This window comes from Triticum urartu, chromosome 3A (assembly GCF_056163025.1).
Source record: "Triticum urartu cultivar PI428250 chromosome 3A, HENAU_Tu73, whole genome shotgun sequence".
In the NCBI taxonomy this organism is placed as follows: domain Eukaryota; kingdom Viridiplantae; phylum Streptophyta; class Magnoliopsida; order Poales; family Poaceae; genus Triticum; species Triticum urartu.
Genome location: NC_141875.1, coordinates 664,650,900 through 664,678,230, shown reverse-complemented (window position 1 = coordinate 664,678,230; position 27,331 = coordinate 664,650,900). Strand labels below are relative to the sequence as shown.

Sequence of the window (27,331 nt, the reverse complement as noted above, 5' to 3'; positions counted from 1 at the left end):
TTCCTGGCAGGAACGGGCCTCCAAAGCACCCAACTCGGCGATGCTCCGATAATTGCTGGCCTCCTTCCAAACCAAGCTAAGACGACGACACATCTCGTAATATTGCTCCTCGGCTGCTTCACGGCAATAACAGGCTATATCAGCAAAAAAACAAGTCTAAACCAATTAAATGCAAGTAAGCAGAAGGTACTCACAGATGCAATCGGATACGGAGGCCGGCCTCCAACGCAGCAGTTCGGGCCTTCTCGCTCTCTAGCAATTGCCCCCCCCCCCCCCCCTCTCAATCTTCTTGGTCAGCAAAGCACCGCACTCCTGCAGATCAAAAATCAATACATTTACAGGCCGGGGTCTACAACACAAGCAATTACGAAAACAAGTGCACGTATCCTGTCCACAGGCAATTACGAAATATAAGCAGCACGACGCGAAATATAACACGACACGTCGGCCTAATCCAGAATGTAAAATCATCACTTAACTAACAAGCATCACAAGAGTATAATGAAAACAAAGCTAATGCATTAAAAGAAGGGAGCAAACCTTGATGAACCGAACAAAGAAAAAGCAGACTGGATAGATGGATTCCAGGCGAAACATTACGAAACTATACCCCAAATATCGTTCTTCTATTACAGAAGATGCATAAACAATGGGGTTCCCTTGCCCGAAATCATAGTAAGCTTGGTGCAGATTATTGTATCATGAATAGGATATTTAAGACCAGAACACAAAAGAGTTGCTGTTACATGCATATGCAAAAAACTAAGCTCTAAAATTTATACAGAGATGCTATTCTGTTACTAAGCTCTTAAATTTCTTCTCCCGGAACAGAGATGCTATTCTCTTGCTAAGCTCTTAAATTTATACACAATTTTGATAGAAACATGTGAGGTGTCCCTTGCTTATTGCTGATACTGCAACTGTAGTTTATATGAGTCTACTTTTGTGCTTCCATACACCTGTTGTGAAGCATTCATCCTGACAAAAAAAACAAAGGATGACATAGGACTCTACTACCAATTCTAGAACTTGTTCCTTTCTGAACCAAGCATCAACCAAAAAGTCATGTCAAATTTGAACCAAAACACATATCAAACATCATACAGAGAGAGAGGTCAGAGGGGAGGGGAAGAAGGATTGGGAGCAGGTCACCTAAGCAAAGTAGATCACGAGCACAAAAATCCTACATGAGGCAGCATGGTGCAGAACAAATTATCGGGATGGATGCCATACAACTTAGAAATTATGCCTGAAATGGAAAGGTTGCACAAGGCACTCAAGAATCATCTAAAGCACTTATAAATCTAAAATAATGGAATATAGACAGAAGGGAGATGAGAATGTATTCTTAAATTCATAAACCAGGAACACTAACTGGGCTTTCACATGATGCCTACACTTGAAAACCCGATGATTATTTTCTGCAGAAAAATCACAATGGAATGGTATCAATGCATCATAAGGGGAAATTGCAAATCATGGTGTGGAAGTGGAGAAACCATCATATACTTTGGCATTGACAAACTCGGTTATCCCAAAAGTTTGTAAGCATGGAGCTCTTCTATCTGAACCCAAACCTGCAAAGCAATCAACAACACGAGTCAATTCATAAGCAAATCCAGAGAGAGAGAGAGAGAGAGAACTGGAACAGGGGCTCCAAGAGGAGGAAGCAAGCGAGGGGGGGAGGTGGCTGCGCCAGTTGCTCTGCTCGCTTCTCTGCACTTACGCAGCTGCCTGGCTTCTGGTCCAAGCCAGAGAGGAGCAGCCGCCATTTGAGAAGCCCTGGCTTCCCTTCATCTTCTTCAGTGGCCCGTGCTGGACAATGGGAGATATAGCCCTACCATTCCCCACCTGCTGCTCCTCGCGCCCCACGCCAGCCTCTCCTCCACCCCGCGATGTGTGCAACGCCTAGAGCTCGGGCCTCGCTGCTTCATCCCCTGCCGCTAGCTTAATGACCACCCCTGCTCCTCCACCCCCACAGTGAAGACCCTGTCGCCCTGGTCTTCCACGATGACAACCTGCGCCCGATCCAGGCAAAGGGCAAGCAATGGGGAGGCAAGGATGAGGAAAACAGGAGGTACAAGAGGAGGCCGGATAGGAGATGGAGATGGACATCGATAGACGAGGGATGGAGGAGGGACATATACATGATTGGTAGGGTTCATATGGGGTTGCACGCAAAAGCGGAGACGCCAAATACGGGCGGCACAACATGCAGCGTGTGAGGATAGGGTCGCTCCCACCCACGAAGGGCTCACCCGACCATTAGGGAGGAAGAACGAACCCATCGGTCAGGGATATTGAAAATTAACCGCGTGGTGAAAACTAGCATAACAAATCTCCGAGACGAACCAGTTGGCCAAAAGCAACTCAATCGAACGGCCAACGAAGCTTCAATCTGGGGAGCCCTGGGAGGCTGAGTTGGCCAGCCTCATTATAGGTTAGAATGTTGATGGCATGATCATGAATGGCGACGACCCTGAGTATATTGCCTTTGTGAAGGCACGTCTTAGTGAGCAGTTTCTTATATCTAATCTTGGCCCCCTTCGCTACTTTCTTCAGATAAAGGTCTCTTCTACTTCTGGTGGATATATTTTTCTCATCGTTGTCTATACCTGGCCATCTGTCGGGCCGGGCCTACCAAAGCCCGATGCAAAAAACCTAGGCCCAAGCCCGGCCCGGCTATCAGGCCTAAAAATCGAGCCCGAGCCCGGCCCATGACGCTAAAAGCCCACCGGGCCTCAAGCCAGGCCTCTTCGTTAATGCGCGAATATGAAGGGCCCGGGCCTGGCCCGGCCGTCGGGCTTGAAATCTAGGCCCGAGCACGCCCGTGGACAAGGTCGGGCCGGGTCGGGCCGACCGGGCTGCCCATGGCCAGGTCTATCGTTGCCAGCCTCTTCTTTTGGATATATTTTTCTAATCGTGGTCAAACTCTTCTTCTTTTCTATATGTTGATGACATGATCATCAATTGGGACGACCCTGAGTATATTGCCTTTGAGAAGGCACTTCTTGGTGAGCAGTTTCTTTTTCGATGTCGTATTGGGACGCCCGGGCCTGGCCCGGCCGTCGGGCTTGAAATCTAGGCCCGAGCACGCCCGTGGACAAGGTCGGGCCGGGTCAGGCCGACCGGGCTGCCCATGGCCAGGTCTATCGTTGCCAGCCTCTTCTTTTGGATATATTTTTCTAATCGTGGTCAAACTCTTCTTCTTTTCTATATGTTGATGACATGATCATCAATTGGGACGACCCTGAGTATATTGCCTTTGAGAAGGCACTTCTTAGTGAGCAGTTTCTTTTTCGTATGTCTGATCTTGGCCATCTTCCATACTTTCTTGGGATAGAGGTCTGTTCTACCGCTAATGGCTTTACTCCCTCCGTCGGGAAATACTTGTTGGAGAAAATTTAGGGAGTATTTCCCAAGACAAATATATCCAGAATATTCTTGCTCGTGCTACTCTTACTGATGAGTGCACTATTGAGACTCCCATGGTGCTCAATGTTCACCTTTGTGCTACTGATGGTGACCATGTCTGATCTGACACATTATCGTCATCTTGATGGGAGTCTTGTCTATCAAGATGTCACTCGTCCAGGTATCTCCAATCATGTCCATATTTTCAGCCAGTTTGTCTCTGCGGCCACATTGGTTCACTATAGTCACCTCCTTCGTGATCTTCGTGGCATGATCTCTCACTATCTATTCTTTCACTGCTCCAGTTCATTACAACTTCAAGCCTATTCAAATGCTACGTGGGCTAGTGATCCCTGGGATTGTTCACTTTCTGTTTACTGTGTTTTTTTGGTGGTTCTCTCATTGCCTCTAAGACAAAGAAACATACTGTTATTTCACGTTCGAGTGTAGAGGCTGAGTCGCGAGCTATGGCTCCTTTGACGGCGGAGGTGACTTGGTTAAGGTGCTTACTTCAGATGTTTGGTGTTTCTGTCACTACACTCTGCTCTTGTCTGACATTACATGTGCTCTTAGTATTGTGAGCGACTCTATGAAGAATGAGCTCACCAAGCATATTGATGCTTCCTTTGTGTATGTTGTTGTGCAAGATTCAGGTTATTGCTCCTCAATATGTGCCTTCCGAGTTATAGTTGGCGGATTTCTTTAGATAGGCCCAGACTAGAGCACAACACGACTTCTATCTCTCCAAACTTGGTGTTGATCCATTATGAGTTTGGGGGGAGGGGGGGCTTAAGAGTTATATATTTAGCCGTATACCCTTTGTATTTTGCCCGTTCTATCATGTTTTTTTTTGCATATTGTAACACACTTGCACATTTGTGTGTAACGGCATATGGCCACCTAGAAATACAAGTTGCATATTTCCTAACAGGTAATCCCTCTAGGTTAATGACCAAGGACTTCTTAGCATTTCGTCTTTTCATGTCCCTCGATTTACCATGCAACTCATTTCTGGTGGTCAAATTGTTGACTCTGGTTGTCGAGTAATTCTCGACTTTGACTCATGCTTTGTTCCAGAACGTCACACTAGTGCTCTCCTAGGTGTTGGCCCCCGGTGCCTTGACTCTTAGGGCCTCTAGGAGCTTGACTAGCTTCACCTTCCCTCCATTGCCACCATCACAAGTCTCTCCACCTTTGTTTCCTTGTCTACCAACTCTTTTCAGCATTGCGAATCGCCTTGGTCACTTGTGTGACTCTCGTCTCTTGTCCTTCGTTCGGCGTGGTCTTCTTGAAATGTGCGGGGCCTTAATGTACTGACGCGAACCGTTGCCCTCTGTGTTCGTCTCAGGCACCCCTTGGTGATTGTCAACCGTATATGGTCCTTTTGCTGATGCAGATCACTTCGCTTTGCTCCAAGAGCTATGAGTTCCGCTCCTTGCACCATGGTCCTTGGGTCGTTACCGGTGACTACTTTATCTAGTAGGCAAGGGATAAGATTAACGCTAACCTAAAAAAAGATAGATGGTCAAATTTCACCGTTTCCTTGATGACCTTGAGGTTCGCGAGATCAACCTCGTTGGTCGGAACTACAATTGGAGCAACGAGCTCCTTCATGCTCACCGACAAGGGCTTGCACGCCAGATCGCAACCCTCATGCTCAAGGTTGACACTGCGAAGGCATTCGGTTCAGTCTCATGGCCCTTCCACCTATGATCGCGTGGCACGCTAACATTGGCGGCAGATTCACCAAGCGGGTCTGAATGATTCTACCATGGACATCCTCAAAAGTCATCATCAACAAGGTGCACGGAAGGCATATTCTTCACTATCGCGGCATGTGGCAACATGACCACCTTTTGTCGTTGTTGTTTCTTCTTTTGTGCTGGTGATGCTCGACGCCTTGTTGGTCCATGTAAAGAGCGTTGTCATGTCGGAGCCATCGTGCTGGCATCACGTGAAGCACCTCATGTCATTGTACGATGCCGACATGGTCGTCCTCCTGTCTTCGACGTGCAGCAACCTGATCTTGGTGGCATGTCAAACTTATGAACCAACTTTGACAAGTGCTCCTTTGCGCCAAACTGCTACAACATCGTCCAGATTTAGGTGATCAAGTTAAGCTTCGTATGTGCTTTCTCATTGCTCCTGTGCACCTACCTCAGCCTCCCCTTGTCGTGCAAGAAGATTCAAACGGTCCACCTGCAGCCTCTTCCAGACAAAGTTCTCAACTTCCTCCCCACTTGGATTGAGAATCTACTCAACATGAGAGGCTTCTCAAATTAGTGCTCTCCATCCCAGATTATCAAGCCATCGCCATAAAACTACCTCTATGGTTACTTGCGAAGATTGAGAAGTGCATTCGCGCTTTCCTTGAGAGCAGGACCGACATAGCCAACGATGGGCAATGCATGGTTGCTGGAGCAAGGTGTGCTCCATGTGGAACTCAGCGGCTTCGAAATCCTTGTGTATCTCTCATTTGCTGGGCAGATTCCTTGTTGAGCAGGGCACACTTCCTCAGTTCTCTTGTCCTGGTGCTCATGCTCAGAATGGTGTTGCTGAGCGCAAGCATCGTCACCTTGAGGTGGCTCGTGCGTTGATGATTGTCACCTCTCTTCTACCTCACTTTTGGGTTGAGGTAGTTTCTACTTCCACCTATGTCATCAACATTCATCCTTCCTCTGCTCTACAAGGTGACATTCCTCTAGAGCTTTTTTTTGTCGTTCTCCTAACAACTCAATGATTCCTTTGTTTGCTTACATTTGCTACATTCTTCTTGCCCACCCCACCCCCACCCCCGCCGCCGAATGCAGCAAACTAACTGCTCAGTCTGTTGAATGCGTCTTCTTAGGTTACAGTGATTAGCAAGGGTATTGGGTTGGGATTCTGTCAGCGTCAGATGCACATTTCTTAGGGTGTGACTTTTGATGAGTCTCACCCTTTATATGCCAGTGCTACATATCGACGTGCCATGACTAAGATCTTTGATGAGATAACACATAAGATTGTCGAGTGTTATGTAGATGATCTCATTGTAAAGGTGGTATCCTATGAAGAAAATCTTCAACATCTCAAAATCGTACTCGACCGCCTAAGGCAACATGTGTTAAACCTATTGAAGTGTGCCTTCATGGTCTCGTAAGGCATTCCTAGGGTTTGTCATTCGACATCGGGCAATAGAAATGCCTCGTCCTCAAAACCTTAAGGACCTACGTTCACTCGTCCATCCTCTCCTTTGGCCTCTCCCATTGAGGATATTTGTTTCCTCACTTTTTCCAATACACCTATCACTAAAGTATTTTCCCTCGTCCACCAATCCCACCCCGTTCATTACCTGAGGCTACCTCCCGTAGCTCATCCCCTAAGGCCTCCCTATTGATTCCCCCTCATCTTCTTTACTTCATTGGTCGTCCGCGTGTTCTGGGTTCTTCTGATGAGCCATCTCCATAGACTACTATCTTCTCCTGTTGGCAACGCACCGCATCTAGCTCAGCCTACTTATGGCTTCCAAGCTCACCCACTTCCTCTTATTGACACTTATGGTTAGGCTGGGGCCGCACTTCTTGAGAAGCTCGCCCACTTCCTCTTATTGACGCTTATGGTTAGGCTGGGGCCACACTTCTTGAGACGACTTCTTATCTTGACATCGTTGTTCGTGCCGAATGGCAGCATGCGACGACAGCGAAGATTGATGCTCCTGCGCGCATCGGCACGAGGGATCTCATTTCCCTTCGTCCCCATGCTCATCTCATCACTTATAAGTGGGTCTACAAGATTAAGCCTCTTATGGTTCTCTTCAGCATTACAAAGCTCGTCTGGTGGTGAGAACACGGTCATTCTTCGCACACTTTTTGATGTGGCTTCTGTTCGCCACTAGTCTCTCGCTCCCTCCCTCCCTCTCTCTCTCAGCTTCATGTCAAGAATGCCTACATGTAGCCACCACCCGGGTATTCTCTTCGTAATGGCATGGTCTGTCGTCTTCGTCACTGTATATGGCCTTAAGCAAACCCCTCGTGCCTGGTTTGAGCGCTTTGTCTCAGTAGTGACTATGCCTGGTTTTTCGGCCAGCGCTCATGATCCTTCAAGTTCTGTCCACCATTCAACTCGTGGTCGAACACTTGTTCTATATGCCAATCATCATTGGCGACAACTCTAACTACATTGCATTTGTGAAGGCTCATCATAGTGAGTTTCTTATGTCTGATATTGGTCTTCTTCACTACTTCCTTGAGACTGAGATTTGTTCTACCTCTAATGGCTTCTTTGTTTCCTAAGAGGATCTTCTTGCTCATGTTGCTCTTACTGATGAGCGCACTATTGAGACTCCTATGGTTCTCTTGGAAACATTGTTCTCTTAAAGTTTGGGGACCATCTCCCTTTGCGTCGAAAGGAGGTCATCACTACTATACTATCTTCATAGACGACTTCTCTCAACACACCTGGATATACTTTATTTCTTCTCGTAGTGATGTCTTATCCATATAAGTGTTTTGATGCCATGGTTCACACTAAGTTCTCTATGCCTAGTCTTGTATTCTGTGATGACTCTGGTGGAGAATATATCTCCAAGCTGTTGCGTGGAATCCTTGCTGAGTAGGGCTGCTCGGTTCTCTTATCCTGGTGCTCATGCTCAGAATGGCGTGGTTGAGCGCAAGCATCATCACCTTCTTGAGAAGGCTCATCAGTTGATGGTCACTGCCTCTCTCCCGACACACTTTTGGGCCAAGTCTGTCTCCACTTCATCTATCTCATCGACCTTCGGCAATCCAATCCACTGCTCTGTAGAGTGGGGGTCTCCTTTTGAGCGTCTATTTGATCGTTTCCTGATTGTTCGACGCTTCAATTGTTTGGTTGTGTTTGTTGTGTCCTTGCCCCTCGTGAACGCACCAAACTTACAACAATGAGCATAAGGGATATCGTTGTTAGGATCATGTTGGTCATCGAATGACTATTTCTCGGGATATGGCTTTTGATGAGTCTCATCCCTTCTACCGCGTCCATCTTCCCCAGCCTTTTCAGTTGACGATGTTCGTTTCCTCACTTTTCCCGACACTCCTATCACTCTCGTTGAGCCCTAATCCATTCCTCATACTACTCCAGCTTCTATAATTATTCCAGATTCAGCAGCATCATCACCTATGATTTCCTCACATCGCTTGTCACAGGATTCTACACCTTCATCACCGGTGGCTTGCTTGTCTTCATCAGTAGAGTTTATCTCGATGATTCTTGCTCGTATTCTTCCATATTTGCCTCGCTTTTATACACGTCATTGGCGTGTTGTGGATGCGTCTACTGATTGCCATCTTCCCCGTCTCATCCTACTTATGGCATGCGTCCTCGTCCGCTTTTGCCTGTTGACCGCCTTAGTCTTTCAAGCGTTGGCGCTGTTGTTCTTGGGACGACTTCTTATCTTGATGTTGTTCATACCAAATGGCACCCTATCATGGTAGAGGATATTGCTACTATTGAGCGCATCGGCACGTGGGATATTGTTTCTCTTCCTCCTGGTCTGTCTCTCAGCTTGATGTCAAGAATGGCTACATGTAGCCACCACCTGGGTCTCTTCCTAAGGGCATTGTTTTGTCATCTTCGTCTCTCTCTCTATATATATGGACCTAAGCAAACCCCTCATGCCTAATTTGAGCGATTCGCCTTAGTGGTGAATGTGGCTAGTTTTTCGATGAGAGCTCATGATCCTGCAGATTCTATCCACCATTCAACTCATGGCCAAAAACTTATGTCGATCATCACTGGTGACGACTAAGTACATTGCCTATGTGAAGGCTCGTCATAGTGAGTTTCTTATGTATGATCTTAGTCCTCTTCGCTACTTAAGATTGAGGTTTCTTCTACCTCTAATGGCTTCTTTATTTCCTATATGAGAAGTATATCCAGGATCTTGCTCGTGTTGCTCTTACTGATGGCGCACTGTTGAGACTCCAATGGAGTCAACGTCCATCATTGTGTCCACATCCGCTCCCTGTCAATCTGGATGGGCATCCTTTGCTTTGCTGTGGAGTAGCACCAATGGCGAGAAGGGGCTCGGACAGTCGGAGCAGAGGACACAACGCAACCAAAAGTTAGGGCCAATGGCGCATAGTAGTAGATGTGTGGTGCTTAATTAAGTGTGTGGCACAAAACTCGCAAACAAGAGAAGAATACCAAGCCGGATCAACGGTGAACAGAGAGTGCACAGGCACATGGGATGCTGGATCAAGTTCCACTTCCACCGCCACCAGTCTCTCCGCCTTTGTTGTATTACCTACGAGTTATTTTCAGTAGTGACATCATCACCTTGGGTCACTTGTGTGGCTCTCATCTCTCATCATTAGTTCGACTGGTCTTCTTGGATACGTCTCCAACAACGTATTTAAACCATCGAGTTGTCTCCTTGATACACAGATCTAGTTTCCTTATACTCATATTGAGACAGTGTTTCAGCGTCCTTTTGACCTTGTTCACTCTGATGTGTGGGGTCCATCTCCCTTTGCCTGAATATTATCTTTATAGATGACTTCTCTCGACAAACCTGGATATACTTTATTTATTCTCGTAGTGAGGTCTTATCTATATATGTGCGTTTTGCTGCCATAGTTCACACTCACTTCTCTACGCCTATTCGTGTGTTCTATGACGACTCTAGTCGAGAGTATATCTGCCATAGTTCACACTCACTTCTCTATGTGCGTTTTGCATGGAGTCCTTGTTGAGAGGTACTCATGCTCAGTTATCTTGTCCTGGTGCTCATGCTCAGATGGCGTGGCTAAGCGCAAAGCATCATAAGCTTCTTGAAGACGGCTCGTGCTTTGATGGTCACTACCGCTCATCCACCGCACTTTTGGGTCGAGTCTGTCTCCACTGCCATCTATCTCATCAAACTCCATCCACTACTTTGTCAGGTGGCGCTGCTTTCGAGCGTCTCTTCGATCGTTTCCTGATTATTCAACACTTCAATTGTTTGATTGTGTTACTATGTCCTTCTTGCCCCTCGTGAACACACCAAACTGACTGCGAAGTCCCTTAAGTGTGTCTTCTCAGGATACAACGATAAGCATAAGGGATATCATTGTTGGGATCATGTTGGTCGTCAGATGCCTATTTCTCAGGATATGGCTTTTGATGAGTCTCGTCCCTTCTAGCCGCGTCCACTTCGACCTTTTTTTAGTGGAGGATATATCTTTCCACAATTTTCCCAACACTCCTATCACTCCAGTTGAGCTCTTATCCACTCGCCGTACTGCTCCCGCTTCTCCGATTATTGCAGATACAACGGCATCATCCCCGATGATTTCCTCACCTCGTTTATCATAGGATTCTACACATTCATCGCCGGTGACTTCCTAGTTCCATCACCTGAGTTTATTCCAACGATTCCTACTCATATTCTTCCATCTTTTCCTCACTTCGATACACGCCATCTATGAGTTGTGCCATCTTCCCCATCTCAGCCTACTTATGGCTTGCATATTCCTACGCTTCCGCGTGTTGACTGCCTTGGTCGTGGGCGCTACTTTTCTTGAGTCAGCTTCTCATTGTCATGTTGCTCATACCAAATGGAACCTTGCGATGGTAGAGGAGATTGCTGCTCTTGAGCGCATCGACACGTTGGATATTATTTATGTTCCTCCTTGTGTTCGTCCCGTCACCTGGTGGGTCTACAAGATTAAGACTCGCTATGATGGTTCTCTTGAGGGTTACAAAGCTCGTACTGTGGCTCGTGGCTTTCAGCAAAAGCATGGTGCTGATTACGATGAGACTTTTTGCTCCTGCAAACCATATGATCTCTGTTCGCCACTAGTTTGTGTCCCGACTTGATGTTATGAATGCCTTCCTTAATGGTGAGCTCCGTAAGGAGGTTTACATGCACCCACGACCTGGTTATTCTGCTCCTGGTGACTTGCTTTGTCGTCTTCATCGCTCTCTCTATGGCTTTAAGCAAGCCCCTCATGCCCGATTTGAGTGTTCTGCCTCTGCGGTGGCTGCCGCTGAGTGAGTGCTCATGATCCTACGCTGTTTGTCCACCTTTTTGCTCTTGGTAGGAATCTTCTGCCATATGTCGATGACATGATCATCACTGGCAACCCTGAGTATATTGCCTTTGTGAAGGCACGTCTTAGTAAGAAGTTTCTTATGTCTGATCTTTGCCCTCTTTCAAGAAATATAATCCACGATCTTCTTGGTTGTGCCGCTCTTACTGATGAGCGCACTGTTGAGACTCCCATGGAGCTCAATGTTCGCCTCTGTGCTACTGAGGATGAATCTTTGTCGGGCGTCATCTTGTTGGGAGTCTTGTCAATCTGGCTGCCACTTGCCAAGAAGAAGAAATAGACTTCATTGCCCTTGTTCGAGTGCAACTCCTCCCAAAGCGTCGTTGCTCCACCATCCTACACCCTCTACTATATGCTCTGCGGCATTGCCGTCGTGTCCAGGATGGTGGCAAACTTGCTAGCGGCGATGCCTCTCGCACGATGTCGCAAGAGCCTTCATCCTCTCAAGTGCCATGAACGGACGGAGGGGATAATGCCGCCATGGCTCTCTCGGATCGTGAAGTGTTTTTTTTTTGAATTGCTTACCACATGTGGCACATGGTGATCATGAAGTGTTTTGGAGTGAGACTAAGAGAAATATGGGAAATGAGATAATGGCTAGCGTATTAAGGGAATGAGGCCTAAACATAATTGTTGAGATGAGTCATAGCTACCAAAATGAGTGGTGCATTCTTCTCCAAAGTAGGCCAGGCTTTTGATGCAAACAGGATAGCGTGGGATTTAGTCATACCCTATCCAGTCCGAATGATAATCTTCTTTTATTTGGCAAACTTTAACCCTTGCTTTCAAAAAATAATTTGACCCAGACACTAAATATATCATTGACCATAATTCTTTATACATCACACCATATCCTTAGTGTTAAGCTTCATGAACCAGCCAATGCAAACCAAAAGTCCAAAATAATGGAAAAGGCTAGACAATTCACTCAACCAAAAGTCCAAACTAATGAAAAGGGCTAGGCAATCCACATATACATTTCAACACTTAGAATATAATAACATATAAGGCGAATTTGACAAAAGAGTTAGAAATGCAATAAATGTTCACAAATTCAAAATATATGTTTGCGAATACATAAAACGTTCACCAATTCCAAAAAAGATTGTGGATGCAAAGAATGTTCACTAATTCAAAAATATTCACGAATTCCAAAAAACTTGTGAATTCCAAAATTGTTCACATATTCAAAAAATTCACGCATTCAAAACAAGTTCGTGAATTCAAAAAATGCACTACACAAAACCATTCACATATACAAGAATACGTGAACTCATCAAATGTTCGCGTCAAATTCAAAATATGTTCGCGGATTCTAGAACAATGTTCACAAATTTCAAAAATGTTGTCATTCTTCGCATGGGCCATCTCCCTTGACTACTACATCTTCTTTTGTTGGCAACGCACCACCTCTAACTCAGCCTACTTATGGCTTCCGAGCTCGCCCGCTTCTACCTATTGACCGCTATGGTTATTGCACCGCTCTTTCCGAGATGACTTATCCCGTATGGCAATATGTGATGGCATCGAGGAATGATGCTCTTGCCCGCATCGGCACGTGGAATCTCATTTCCCTTCCTCATCGTGCTCGTCTCATCACTTGTAAGTGGGTCTACAACGGTAAGACTAATGGTTCTCTTGAGCATTACAAAGCAACTGGAGAACATGGTCATGACTAGGATGAGACATTTGCTCCTATATGGCCCAGATGACCACTCTTCACACACTTTTCGATGTGGCTTATGTTTGCCACTAGTCTCTCACCTTGATGTCAAGAATGCCCACATGTAGCCACCGCCTAGGTATTCTCTTTTTGATGGCATGGTCTATCGTCTTTGTCGCTCTCTATATGGTCTTAAGCAAACCCCTCATGTCTGGTTTGAGCGCTTCGTCTCGATGGTGACTATGGCTGGTTTTTTGGATGCTCATGACCCTTCACATTTTGTCCACCATTCAACTCATGGTCGAACATTTGTTCTATATGTCGATCATCAATGGCAACAACTGTACATTGCCTTTGTAAAGGCTCGTCATATTGAGCTTCTTATGTCTGATCTTGGTCCTCGTCGCTACTTCCTTGAGACTGAGGTTTCGTCTACCTCTATTGGCTTCTTTATTTCCTAAGAGAAGTATATCCAGGATCTTCTTGTGCGTGCTGCTCTTATTGACGAGCGCATTGCCGAGACTCCTATGGTGTCAACATCCACCTTTGTGTCCACCTTCGCTCCCTACCAGTCTACATGGGCATCCTTCGCCTTGCTGCTGGTTGCTATGTGAACTGTCTCAATCCCAAATCTCGTGTTCCCTTGTTGGGCGACACCAAGACCGGACACTCGAGCAACACTAATGGCGAGCACGAGCACGGACAGTCGGTGCATACCTGGATTATACACGGTAAGCCGAGGACACAGCGCTACCTAAAGTCGGGGCCGAGGGCGCACAATAGGAAAACGTGGGGTGCTTAATCAAGTGTGTGCCACACAACCTGCAAACAGGAGAAGTACACCAAGCTAGACCAGCGGGAACAAAGAGTGCACAGGCAGATGGGATGCTATCAAGTCCCTCTGCTGCCTTCGCAGCCAGTCTCTTCGCCTCTGTTGCCTTGTCTACCAGTTATTTTCAGAATTGGCCTCATTGCCTTAGGACACTTCTGTGGGTCTCATCTCTCATCATTAGTTCAATGTGGTCTTCTTGGGTCCATCTCCGACGATGTCTCTAAACCACGAGGGTTGTCGGCTTGGTGAGCAGGTAGAGTTACCTCATACTCATAGCAAAACAATGTCTCAGCGTCCTTTAGACCTTGTTCTCATTGATGTATGGGGTCCATCTGCCTTTGCCTCAAAAGGTCATTGCTAGTATACTATCTTTATAGATGACTTCTCTAGACAGCTGGATATCTTTTATTTCTTCTAGTAGTGATAGTGAGGTCTTATCTATAGAAGTGTTTTGTCGCCTTGGTTCCACTCAGTTCTCTACGCCAATTCATGTGTTTTGTGTTGACTCCGATGGAGTGTATATCTCTAAGTTGTTGCATGGAGTCCTTACTGAGCAGGGTGCTCTTACTCAGTTCTCTTATCCTGGTGCTCATGCTCAGAATGGCGTGGCTAAGCGCAAGCATCATCACTTTCTTAAGGCTCATCTATTGATGGACACTACCTCTCTTCTGCCACACTTTTAGGCCGAGTCTATCTCCACTTCCATCTAACTCATCAACCTTCGACAATCCAATCCACTGCTCTGTAGGGTGGTCTCCTTTCGAGCGTCTATTTGATCTTTTCCTGATTGTTCAGCGCTTCAATTGTTTGGTTGTGTTTGTTGTGTCCTTCATGCCCCTCATGAACGCACCAAACTTATTGCTCGGTCCGTTGAGTGTGTATTAGGATACAACAATGGGCATAAGGGATATCATTGCTAGGATCATGTTGGCCGCCGGATGACTATTTCTCGGGATATCACCTTTTATGAGTCTCGGCCCTTCTACCCACGTCCATCTTCTCCGACCTTTTCAGTGGAGGACATCTGTTTCGACACTTTTCCCGACACTCCTATCACTTTTGTTGAGCCCTAATCCATTCCTTGTACTGCTCTTGCTTCTCCGATTATTCAAGATTCAACACCATCATCTCCTATGATTTCCTCACCTGCTTATCACACGATTCAACACATTTATCACCGGTGGCTTCCTTGTCTTCTTCACCTAAGTTTATCTCGATGATTCTTGCTCGTATTTTTTCATATTTGCCTCTTGCCTCAGTTTTATACACATCATTCGTGTGTTGTGGATGCGTCTACTGATGCGCTATCTTCCCTGTCTCAGCCAACTTATGGCATGCGTCCTCGTCCTCTTTCGCATGCTGATCGCCTTAGTCTTTCAAACACTGGCGCTGTTGTCTTGAGCAGACTTCTTATCTTGATGTTGTTCATACCAAATGGCACCTTGCCATGATAGATAGAGGATATTGCTATCGTTGAGCGCATCAACACGTGGGATATTGTTTCTCTTCCTCGTGTTCTTCCCATTACTTGGTGGGTCTACAAGGTTAAGACTCGCTCTAATGGTTCTCTTGAGCATTACAAAGCTCATCTTGTGACTCGTGGCTTTCAGCGATAGCATGGCCTTGATTACAATGAGACTTTTTGCTCCTATGGGCCATATGACCATTGTTCACGCACTTCTTATTGTGGCCTCTATTCGTCACGGGTCTGTGTCTCGGCTTGATGTTACGAATGTCTTTCTTAATGGTGAGTTGTGTGAGGAGGTTTACGTCCAGCCGCCACTTGGGTATTCCACATCTAGATTTCCCTACTCATGTTTTTACTGTCAAATGGAACTACCTACCAGTTGTTAGTCGAGTCACTCTTGGCACTTCGTCTTTTCATCTTCCTTCTTTTGCTCATCTTCCTTGACTTCACTACAATAATTGTCCGCGTGTTCTTCTGTTGGCAACACATCGCCTCCAGATCAACCTACAGCCTACTAATGGCTGGCTTCTGAGCTCGTTAACTTCTTCCTATTAACTGCTATGCTTATTGCGCTACTCTTCCTAAGAAGACTTCTTATCGTGACATTTTTGTTCATCCAGAATGGCAGCATATAATGGCATTGAATGCTCTTCCCCACGTCGGCTAGTGAAATCTCATTTCCCTTCCTCTTGCTCGTCACATCACTTGTAAGTGGACCTACAAGGGTAAGACTGATGTTTCTCTTGAGCTTTACGAAGCTCTTCTAGTGGTGAGAACAAAGTCATGACTACAATTAGAAACTTGCTCCTGTATGGCTCAGATGACCACTCTTCGCACACTTTCCGTTGTGGCTTCCGTTCGCCACTAGGCTATCTCTCAACTTGATGTCAATAATGCTTACATGTAGCCACCACCTGGGTATTCTCTTCCGGATGGCATGGTTTCTCGTCTTCGTCGCTCCCTATATGGTCTTAAGCAAACCCCTCGCGTGCCTGGTTTGAGCGCTTCATCTCAGCAATGAATGCGGCTGGTTTTTAGTGATTGCTCATGATCCTGCATATTCTGTCCACCAACCAACTTGTGTCTGACACTTGCTCCATATGTCGATCATCACTAGGACAACTCTTACATTGCCTTCGTGAAGGCTCGTCATAGTGACTTTCTCATGTATGATCTTGGTCCTCTTCGCTACTTCCTTGAGAATGAGGTTTCTTCTCTGATGGCTTCTTTGTTTTCTAAGAGAAGTATATCCAGGATCTTCTTGCTCGTGCTGCTCTTACTGACGAGCGCATTGTTGAGACTCAACGTCCACCTTTATGTCCACCTCCGCTCCCTGCCAGTCTGGATGGGCATCCTTTGCCTTGCTGTGGGTTGCTATGTGAACTGTCTCAATCCCACATCCCATGCTCCCTTGCTGGGCGACACCATAACCGCACGCTCAAGCAACACCAATGGTGAGCAAGAGCTTGGACAGTCGACGCGTACCTGGATTATGCACGGCAGGCCGAGAACAGGCGCTACCTAAAGCCAGGGCCAAGGACGCACAGTAGGAGAACGTGGGGTGCTTAATCAAGTGCGTGCCACACAACCCGCAAATAGGAGAAGCACACCAAGCCGGATTGGCAGGTAACGAAGAGTGCACAGGCACGTGGGATGCTGCACCAAGTAACTCTGCTGCCACTGCCGCCAGTCTCTCCACCTCTGTTGCCTTGTCTAACATCTATTTTCAGCGGTTGCATCATCGCTAGGAGTCACTTGTGTGGCTCTCATCTCTCATCCTTAGTTTGACGTGGTCTTCTTCGATCCGTCTCCAACGGTGTCTCTAAACCACCAGAGTTGTCAGCTTGGTAAAGAGGTACAGTTACCTTATGCTCATAGCGAGACAGTGTCTCAGCATCCTTTCGACATTGTTCTCTTTTATGTCTGGGGTCCATCTCCCTTTGCCTCGAAAGGAGGTCATCGCTAGTATACGATCTTTATAGATGACTTCTCTCAACACACCTGGATATACTTTATTTCTTCTCGTAGTGATGTCTTATATTCTGTGATGACTCTGGTGGAGAATACATCTCCAAGTTGTTGCTTTGAGTCCTTGCTGAGCAGGGTACTCTTGCTCAATTCTCTTATCCTAGTGCTCATGCTCAGAATGGAGTGGTTGAGCAGAATGGCGTGGTTGAGCGCAAGCATCGTCGCCTTCTTGAGACGGCACGTTAGTTGATGGTCACTGCTCTATCTTCCGCCGCACTTCTCAGTCAAGTCTGTCCCCACTTCCATCTATGTCATCAACCTTCAACAATCCATATTCCCTATAGGGTGGCGCTTCTTTGGAGCGCCACTTTGAGTGTTTTCCAATTATTTAGCGCTTCAATTGTTTGGTTGTGTATGCTATGTTCTTCTTTCCCCTCATGAACGCACCAAACTAACTGCTCGGTTTTTTAAGGGTCTTCTTAGGATATTGCAATGAGCATAAGGGATATCGTTGTTGAGATCACGCCAATCGACGAATGCCTATTTCTCGGTATACGACTTTCGACTAGTCTCGTCCCTTCTACACGCATTCATCTTCCTCGACCTTTTCAGTGAAGGATATCTCTTTCTACAATTTTCTCAACCCTCCTATCATTCCTATTGATCCCTTATCCATTCACTTCTCTGATTATAACAGATCCAACATCATTACCTCCTATGATTTCCTGACCTCGCTTATCACAGGATTCTACACCATCACCGTCTCCAGCACCTGAGTTTACCCCGATGATTCCTCCTCATGGTCATCCATCTTTTCCTCACTTTTATACTCGTTGACCGCGTGTTGTGCATGTGTCAACTGATGTGCCATCTTCCCTGTCTCACCCTACTTACGGCTTGCTTTCTCATCGGTTTCTGCCAATTGACCGCCCTGATTTTTCAAGCACTCACACTGTTGTTCTTGAGCCGATTTCTTGTCGTAATGTTGCTGCTTATACGAAATGGCAATTTGCGATGGCAAAGGAGATTGTTGCTCTTGAGCGCAGCGACACGTGGGATCTTGTTTCTCTTCCTCTTCTTGTTCGTCCTGTCACTTGTAAGGGGTCTACAAGGTTAAGTAAGACTCGCTCTGATGGCTCGATGGTTCCGTTGAGCATTACAAAACTCGTCTTGTGGCTTTTAGGAGGACCGTGGTCTTGATTACAAAAAGACTTTTTGCTCATGTGAACCATATGACCACTATTCGCACATTCGCCACTTATCTGTATCTCAACTTGATGTCAAGAATGTATTTCTTAATGATGAGCTACGCGAGGAGGTTTACATGCAGCCACCACCACTAGTTTGTTCCTTACGACATGCTTTGTCGTCTTCGTCGCTCTCCATGGCCTGAACCAAGCCCACGTCGCTCTCCATGGCTTGAACCAAGCCCACGAGACTGGTTTGAGTGTTTTGCCTCTACGATGGCTGCAACCAGCGAGTGCTCATGATCCTGCGTTGTTTGTCCACCTTTCTGCTCTTGGCGGGACTCTTCTTCTATAAGTTGATGACATGTTCACCACTAGCAAAGACGCAGAGTATATTGCCTTTGTGAAGGCACGTCTTAATGAGCACATTCTTATGTCTGATTTTGGCCCACTTTGCTACTTTCTTAGGAGTAAGGTCTTTTCTTGGTCAAGAAAAGTAATCCAGGATCTTGCTCATGTTGCTCTTACTGATGAGCACACCGTTGACTCCCATGTAGCTCAATGTTCACCTCCGTGCTATTGATGGTGACCCTTTGTCAGCTTCGACACTTTATCGTCATCTTGTTGGGAGTCTTCTAACTATCACTCGCCCGGATATCTCCTATCATGTCCATATTTTGAGTCAGTTCGTCTCTGCCCCCACCTTGGTTCACTATAGTTATCTTCTTCGTGTTTTTTGATTATTCATGGCACGATCCCTCATTGTATAGTCTTTCCCCGTTCCTCTTCATTACAGCTCCCAGGCATATTGAGATGCTATGTGGGCTAGTGATCCCTTGGACCGTTGTTCATTTTCTGCTTACTGTGCATTTCTAGTGGTTCTCTGATTGCTTGGAAGAAGAACCAGACTGCAGTGCCCGTACGAGTGCACCTCCTCCTGCAACGTCGGCACGCCACCATCCAGCTCTACCCTCCACTATATGCCCTATGGCGTTGCTGCCACGGCTCAGATGGTGGCAAACTAGCTAGCGCTAATGCCTCTCGGACAATGCCGCAAGAGCCTTCATCCTCTCAAGTGGCATGAATGGCCGGGGGTACAATGGTGCCATGGCCGCTGGCATTCCCTCTCTCGAATCGTGAAGTGAATAAGTGAAATAGTCTAGCGTATTAGGGGAATGAGGCCAAAATAGTTGAGATGAGTTAGGCTCACTACCAAAATGGTTGGTGTATTCTTCTCCAAAGTGGGCCATGTTGAGATGAGTTAGGCTCACTACCAAAATGGTTGGTGTATTCTTCTCCAAAGTGGGCCACGACAACCAAGTGGGATATAGTCATATACTCTATCAAACCCAAACGATAATCTTCTTTTCTCAATAAACTTTAACCCGACTTTCAGATAATAATTTGACCCAAACACTAGACATGCATTGACCATATTTTTTTATACATCACACCATATTTTTATAATCTACTAACATGTAAGTCGTATAAAAACGGAATAAATCTAGGCATGTAATTACATGTAACCATTATATTATATTGTTTTAGAAATCCTAGGTAGGTCTCACTAGATTCTAGACCCATGTCTATACTCTACAACCCTGTACATTTGTAAACAGAAGGGTGTGGTTTAATTTATCACCATCGTCTAGACGGTAATCTCTATTTGTGCATTACATGATGGAAAATACAATAATCTCTGAACTTTGTCAAAAACTTACGGAAGTAAATGTAACTCAATAAACAATTGTGTTTGAGATTTCAAAAGATATAATGATAAGGTGTTTAACAAATATGCATGCATGATGTATCATGCTTATCGAGTGAACAAAACAAATATTAGGATAGATACTACGAAATAGAATGCATACCAATACGAATACAACCACCACTTGCTCCATCATGGAATGTTGCGTGATAAAAGCCCGCCATGCTAAGTCAGTAGCTTCCTCAACTAACACGTTGAATTTGTAACTGAAATGTAAAACACAAACATAAGGGATGCAACTTCAAGATAATATGAACAGTGAGAAAGCAACATATAGAGGTATAAAAGAACATACCCCTCGTCCAAGATACCATAAGCATACAGAGAGTTAGAGAACTGGCTTCCCTTGAGCCTTGCACCCTCGCTTATCAACATAGTATCAAGTCTGGACCCTAGAAAAAGGGCAGAATTGTTAAGCATATACCAAGTACAATCTTAACGACACTAAAATATGTCAAAGGGCCACTCACGGTTCCATCAAATCCAACAATCATTGTACCAATTGGAAGTACCATCCCACCATATATAAAAATAAAGGATATTAGCCAACGTCTTCAAAGAACCAGCAATAGAGATTCTTCGCTTGTTCACGAGCTCATGGAGCTCATGAACCTCTGAAGGAAGAAACTACTGTTATGCTTACTATCTTTTACTATCAAAGGGGAGTACGGTTGTGATGGTAGGTCATGGTACGTCTATTCGCATGTTCATGTGTCGCTTCCTCCTCTCTCAACCAAATTCTCGCCGACAAGTGGACCTGCCCACTCTCTTCCCAGCCTCATCGACTCGCTCGACCCAATCTGATTTATTCTTCCTCTCGTGAAGAGCGAGCGCGACCAGCTAGGGTTACTATCTCGTTCAGTCATCGCCGCCTCGCATCACTGCCCTGGTCGCTATCGGACACACCAACCAAGAACTGCATTGTCGAACACAAGCCTAGGTCGCCCTCGTTTGTACATGCAAGATGTAGCTCGCCATCTTCTATGTCATGTACGACCTTCATTTATACCTGCTTCCTAGCGCATCGAACAGTGGCACCGCAGCAGGACTCCGAGTGCAGCAGCTACTCCAGTTGTACATGGGCCATGGGGTCAAGATTCTTGGAGTTCTCATGGTCTGTGCTTGGGCGGCCGCCGAAAGGGTGGAAGAGTAGATCTGTTAAGGCTTCCATGGTGTTTGTCTTCAATACCAACGTATTCTTTCTCATCACTAAGCTTTTCTCTCGCTCACTAATTGTTTCTTGCACTATATGGCCAGATCTAACTTCTTCATTTATCCATGATTTTTCTTTAAAGTCCGTCGACTAAATGTACAAGAGCTTGGCGGCTCTTTTCTAGCTGCAGCTAAAACTTTATTAAAGTAAGCTTTAGTTTTGTTGGTTTCTTGTTCATAGAAACCAGCGGCAAGAAATAAGGCTAGAGCCACGGCAACATCAACCAAGTTTATGAGCATGTACCTGTACCCTCCTGTATGGCAGTTGATCCACCTTACATGAAGATTAAAGTCATCTACATCAATATATTAAATTTGCTCCTTGTATGCATTTCTTGGAGAAATCTTAGGGCAAATATTTTCTTATTTTTGCTGTCTTCAGAAACCTTGGAGAAACTTGGTGTAGGCACCTTCAGTTCTATTACGTCCATCCCAAAAAGTATGTCTTAGATTTATGTAGATACGGATGAATCTAATCTAACACTAAAACATGTCTAGATACATTTGTATTTAAACAAATCTAAGACAAGCTTTTTGGGACGGGGGGAGTATAACATAGTTGAATCTAAAATTTACGACAATTAGCATTGTAATCACAGCGGTGGGCTAATTCTGTAAAGAAATGCAATGATGTAATGTTCTTGGTTAAACTTCAGTTCTGTATATACTCCCTCCGTCCCAAAGTAAGTGCCACTGATTTAGTACAAAGTTAATGACAATTATTTTGGGATGGAGGGAGTACTTAGTAATGCAAATTCAAGAATGTTGCAGGCATGTCGTCATTGAAGTTTTGATAGATATTTTGCTTATGCGTATTTAACATTAACAGAGTTACTAACATTGTTTCGGTATTTCATCAGTAGAAGACTGGATTATGTCTACAACCATTGCGCATCAATGCGATCCAAAAATAGGTAATTCGAGGTGGATTTCACTTGTGGTAGCACACAGTTCAGATAGCAACACGGGACTTATAGTCACAGATAGATTGTCGTGGAAAACTCAATTGATGGGATATAGGATTCACATCGGTGCAGATTGCCGAGTACCACGCAAATGAAATGTTGGTTGCAAAATTAATGATCTGCCTCTTTGTCAAGGTAAAACTGATAAGAGTTCAACTCGAGAAATATTTTTTCCATCGATCTTTTAGTCTAGCAAGTAAAAAAAAAGTCATTCTTTTAGCTTGATGTAAACAATATAATTGTTTGTGCAGCCACAAGTATGCTACCTTCCCTTTCGTAAACAGATGTCCAACTACCAAACATGCAGTAAAAAAGATGTAAGTTTGACTATTACAATATAAAAGATGTTCACATTTGTAAGATAAATGTTATTTTAGATTTATCATGTCCTGTAAATTATTCCTTCAGTCCCATAATATAAGATCATTTTGCAAGCTAAAACACCTTGCAAAATGATCTTTTATATTATGGGCCGGAGGGAGTACAAAACTATTTCTAACCAAGAGAGAGATATGTGAAACTCATGATTTAGCTCACTTAATATCACAAAATTATTTTAGGAGAGACCATCTAGCGTACTTCTCAATTGTGGTATTGTTCGTGCTATTATTTCGTGAGTTTATTTTGATGTCTAATTATTTCTTTTAAAATTAAAATCAATATTATGGGTAGCAGCACATTCACTGATGATGCAAGAACATTCCAGCTTGCCTGAAGAACAAAAAGTTCCATTATTTTGTGAGTCTATACAACTTTTACTTGCATTATATTAAACTTCATGTGAATTTGCATCATTTGCAACCCAATCCTTACAGAATATATACCTATACTAACTGCCCACCCCAAGAAAATTCACACGCTAATTATAAAATAAAAATATCTGAATAATGTTTTTTTCCCATACAAGATAGTTCAAGTGTAATCAACTATACATAGACCGTACATTATCAATCTATGCAGATGAAGAAGACAAGGCATGCACTCAGTCCTGCTTGGTCCCTTTTGTTTGTGCCACATCTGTTGGGGATATACCCCGCGGTATGACCCGGCCAGAGTTATAACCCGGCTGGGACTTGGTAAACCGGCAGAGAGTTAAGGCAGATGGTTAAGGCAGATAGTTAAGACAGATGGTTAACCGGCAGGTGGTAAACCGCAGGAAGTCATAACCCGGCAGACAATCATAACCCGGCAGACAGTCATAACCCGGCAGACAGAGTTGACTGGGGTTAATAAGCCCGAGACGTTATGAAGCCCGAGACGTTATAAAGCCCAAGACGTTAAGAAGCCCATGAAGAGAAATCAGAATAGTTGAAGTCTTAATCCGAGTTGAACTCTACATGTAACCGCCCCTTCAACTTATATAAGGAGGGGCAAGGCACCCCAGGAGGGAGGAAGAAAAAAGAATCCTAGGACTAGACATAACTAGGAGATCCGGTTTACGGCGACTCCCTCGTGATGATAATGGGACCACAAACAGCATGTAGGGTTATTACCGGATAATGTTTCCCGAGGCCCGAAGCTGTCTAAACCCTTGTCTTGTGTTGCGTTTCTCGATTCCGCTCAACCCCTCTCAAGCTACCACATATATGTGTTGGCCTCACGACCAAGTCCTCACACTAGGACATCTGTCGTGACAATTCCACGACAACATCCATTGGAAGTGAGTTTTTAGCTGTCTTTCTTTGTGATAAAATGTGAAAGATTCAAATCCGATGTTGATATCTTTTCTTTCCGGAATGATACTTTACTTTGCTGGTCTTTTTCACCTATTGTCTCACATGATGAATATCTAGAGCATACTTAGATTTGCTAATTGTGTATTTTGCTTTTGTAGACTTAGTAAGAGCACAGAGAAATAATACTTAAATAGTGTAGGTTGAAATATAATTGACAAAAGGTCTTATATTAGTAGTTAAAATCATTTTGTGGTAGTTGCAACTTGGTAATTATGATATTCAATAAACTTTCACTACAAGAAGTTTATGGTTACAGTTAAAATTTTGCAACAAAGTGAGTGATGGCAGAGGCGGGTAATGGAGAAGGAAAATGGTGTTTTGTATAGTTACAATCCTGAGAACTTATTTTCTATATACATAAATTTCTTGTTCCGTATCAAGTGACAACACCCATGAGCAATGGTGAGCAAAGTGGAAACACATAAAAGATGGAGCTGTGATAAAATTCATGGACATGCAAGAGTAAAAAAAGGAGGGAGAATGAAGCTTGTATTCCTATGGGACGTGGATAGACAGACGGATAACATAGTAGACGCTGAAGAAGATAAATATAATATGCCGTTGCAACACACGGCACTCAACTAGTACTATGCAAAATATGAGATGCAAGTACACAAGCAGGTGATATTTTACCTTAACCCAAGTTTCTATGCCAAAATTGGGAATCAGCAGCCCCACAAGCCATGGTTCCGCATGTAGGGATTAAAGCTGCAGAACAGAAAACACAGAATCATGCAAGGACAGAAATACATTCTGATGAATGTTTAAGTGATGATCCTTTGCATCAAGCAAGAGCCTTCTACAACGACTAACAAACATGCAAGGGCAATTTTACAGAAGGATCAGCACTTGTGGAAAAATAGACATTATACAATAACGGCAGCTTTCTATTGGATTCTCCGAACCACACAGACACAAATCAATATGCATAAATGTTGGACCTTCAGATAAGCAGACTTGAATTCAATAGTAAGTATTAGCAAAACTATCTTTTTTGTGTGTGTGATATCAGTATCACATCAATTCACAACTCTCTATCATTACCAATCCCACTACAGATTACCTCCCTTCTCAGTTCCTACAGATAATTAGCATCCAAACTCAATCAGTGTCTTTGTATTCACCACGTAATCCAAATGAACCGCCACATCCAAGCACGGTCACCACAACTGGTGTGAGATAATGGCACTGCAATTGGTGGCTCAGCTATTGTGAGGTTGTGGTATGTTTTTCTCTGTTGTACACTAGAACCTAAGCACAAGTTCTTCACACCCAAATCAAGTTGCTTTGAGATTTCATAGAAGTATGAATCACTGCCCTGAATTACTATATATGAAAATGTACATGCCCTGGTACGCAAGAGTAAAGAAACACACCCCTGACCACCAAATTGCCCTCCCAGAGATAATCAACGGACAAAGGAGCCAGATTTCGCTAGGAGATATAAACATCCCGACCCTAAATCACGCATCAAAGCCAGCAAATCGAATCCCCGCGGCACCAAACCCTAGCACTGGAATGCGAGGCCAAGTGACAGGGGACTCACATCCATGCTGGCCCGGGAGTCGGCGGAGACGATGACGCCTTGTCGGAGATGAAGGAGAAGCGTGGTCGTCCCCTTCTTGTTCTTCACCATCTCCTTGGTCGCCTTCTGGAACCCATGGAACTGCCACCGGGAAACGAAAAAGGGGCGCAAACGGATCAGAGGCCGGCGGAGAGAAAAGGGGATTGAGGGAGGGGAAGGCTCACGCACGTGGTTGCAGGTGGGGAACTCGAGGGCGAGCTGGTCGGCGGAGAAGAGGCCGCCGAAGTCGTCGCTGCCGGCCGCGGCGGCGCCGAAGTGGTTCTTTAGGGCAGAGAGGTTGGGAATTCGAGGTCGAGCTGGTCGGCGGTGTCGGCGGAGAAGAGGCCGCCGAAGTCTTCGCTGACGACCGCGGCGGTGCCGAAGTGGTTCTCGACGGCGTGGATGTGTAGCGGCGGCGGAGGCGATAGATTTCTTCTCTTTTCCTCCTCGCGTCGGTCTCCCCCTTCCTTCCTTTCTTGCGGCAGGCCTTGTCTCGCACGAGAGGCCCTGCTTATGGAGAGATTGGGCCGGGCTGTGCGCCCCGACTTTGGATACCGTCTCAACCATAGGCCGCGGCCCATAAGCGGGAGGGGGTGGTTAGCTCCCAGCAGAGCATTAAAATTCTCAAAAAAAAAATTCTTCTAAAAAAAGCAGATCATTAAAAAAAGGGGAAACAATTACAATCAGCTGGCCAATCAGGCGTTAAGTTCCGCCACACGGGCAGCCGTCAGATCCGAGTTTGATCAGCAACACACAACCTCTAATCATCTGGCAGGACGTTCACCACTTGACGCGTGCCTCTGCCACCTTGACACTTTTTCTGCTTGAAAAAGTCAACTTTTTTTAAAAGATTACTGGTAAATGTGACGTTGTCTCAAAAAATACTAATAAGCGTGATGTGCAACATATTAAAAAATTATCCTCAGAAGGCCAATCGAGTCACACATGAAATTGCCAAGCATAGCTATGAGAACAATTATTTACGAGATCAATCGAAGATTTCTGGAGCTGGCACTTCGATACGCATAGAGTTTTCTTAGTGAAATCAAGTAAGTACAAATGTTTTTATGAAGGCTCTCTAAACATTCGTTACCTACAGACGATGTGAGAGCTCATAGGCACATGTCTGATTCTTCTTCTTGTGGATTGTGTGGCTCACTGGATTCCTGGAGACACTTCTTGATCAATTGCACAACGGCGAGATGCATCTGGGCTATAGTTGACGAGGAAATGGCTCGGGCCTTGGTTTCTACAGCTGAACCAAGTGCCAAACTATGCCTTTTTATTGTGCTGGAATCATTATCGCGTGAGAAATTTGTACTTCTTATAGTAACTCTTTGGGCAATTTGGTCAGCTCGGTGCAGGGCCATCCATGAGGGGATTTTTCAGTCTTCCCAGGCGACATCATCCTTCATCACGGGATTCATAGGAAGAGCATGATGTCCTTAAGGTAACACCCTCACCTGGCATATAGAGAACAACACCGAATATCCAGCAACAATGACC

General features: G+C 45.1%; 1 protein-coding gene across 1 annotated transcript; it reads right to left on the bottom strand.

Annotated features, from left to right (window-relative positions):
* Positions 1–1,509: 1,509 nt before the first annotated feature.
* Positions 1,510–26,392, bottom strand: LOC125547140 (uncharacterized). Its single transcript, XM_048711135.2, has 6 exons — positions 26,015–26,392; positions 25,808–25,927; positions 24,895–24,969; positions 20,644–20,740; positions 20,452–20,554; positions 1,510–1,577 (listed from the first exon to the last, which is right to left on the bottom strand). Exons 1-3 carry the CDS (start codon positions 26,390–26,392, stop codon positions 24,964–24,966), a joined length of 504 nt encoding a protein of 167 aa, XP_048567092.1. The 3' UTR covers positions 1,510–1,577; positions 20,452–20,554; positions 20,644–20,740; positions 24,895–24,963.
* Between the last annotated feature and the right edge of the window lie 939 nt (positions 26,393–27,331).

What these genes read in the sequence shown, in the direction of transcription:
- LOC125547140 (XM_048711135.2), bottom strand. Translation starts at nt 26,392, where the DNA reads ATGGTTGAGACGGTATCCAAAGTCGGGGCGCACAGCCCGGCCCAATCT. An exon ending in AGTTCCCCACCTGCAACCAC is followed by an intron (nt 25,928 to 26,014) that starts GTGCGTGAGCCT and finishes TCCCGGTGGCAG; the next exon opens with TTCCATGGGTTCCAGAAGGC.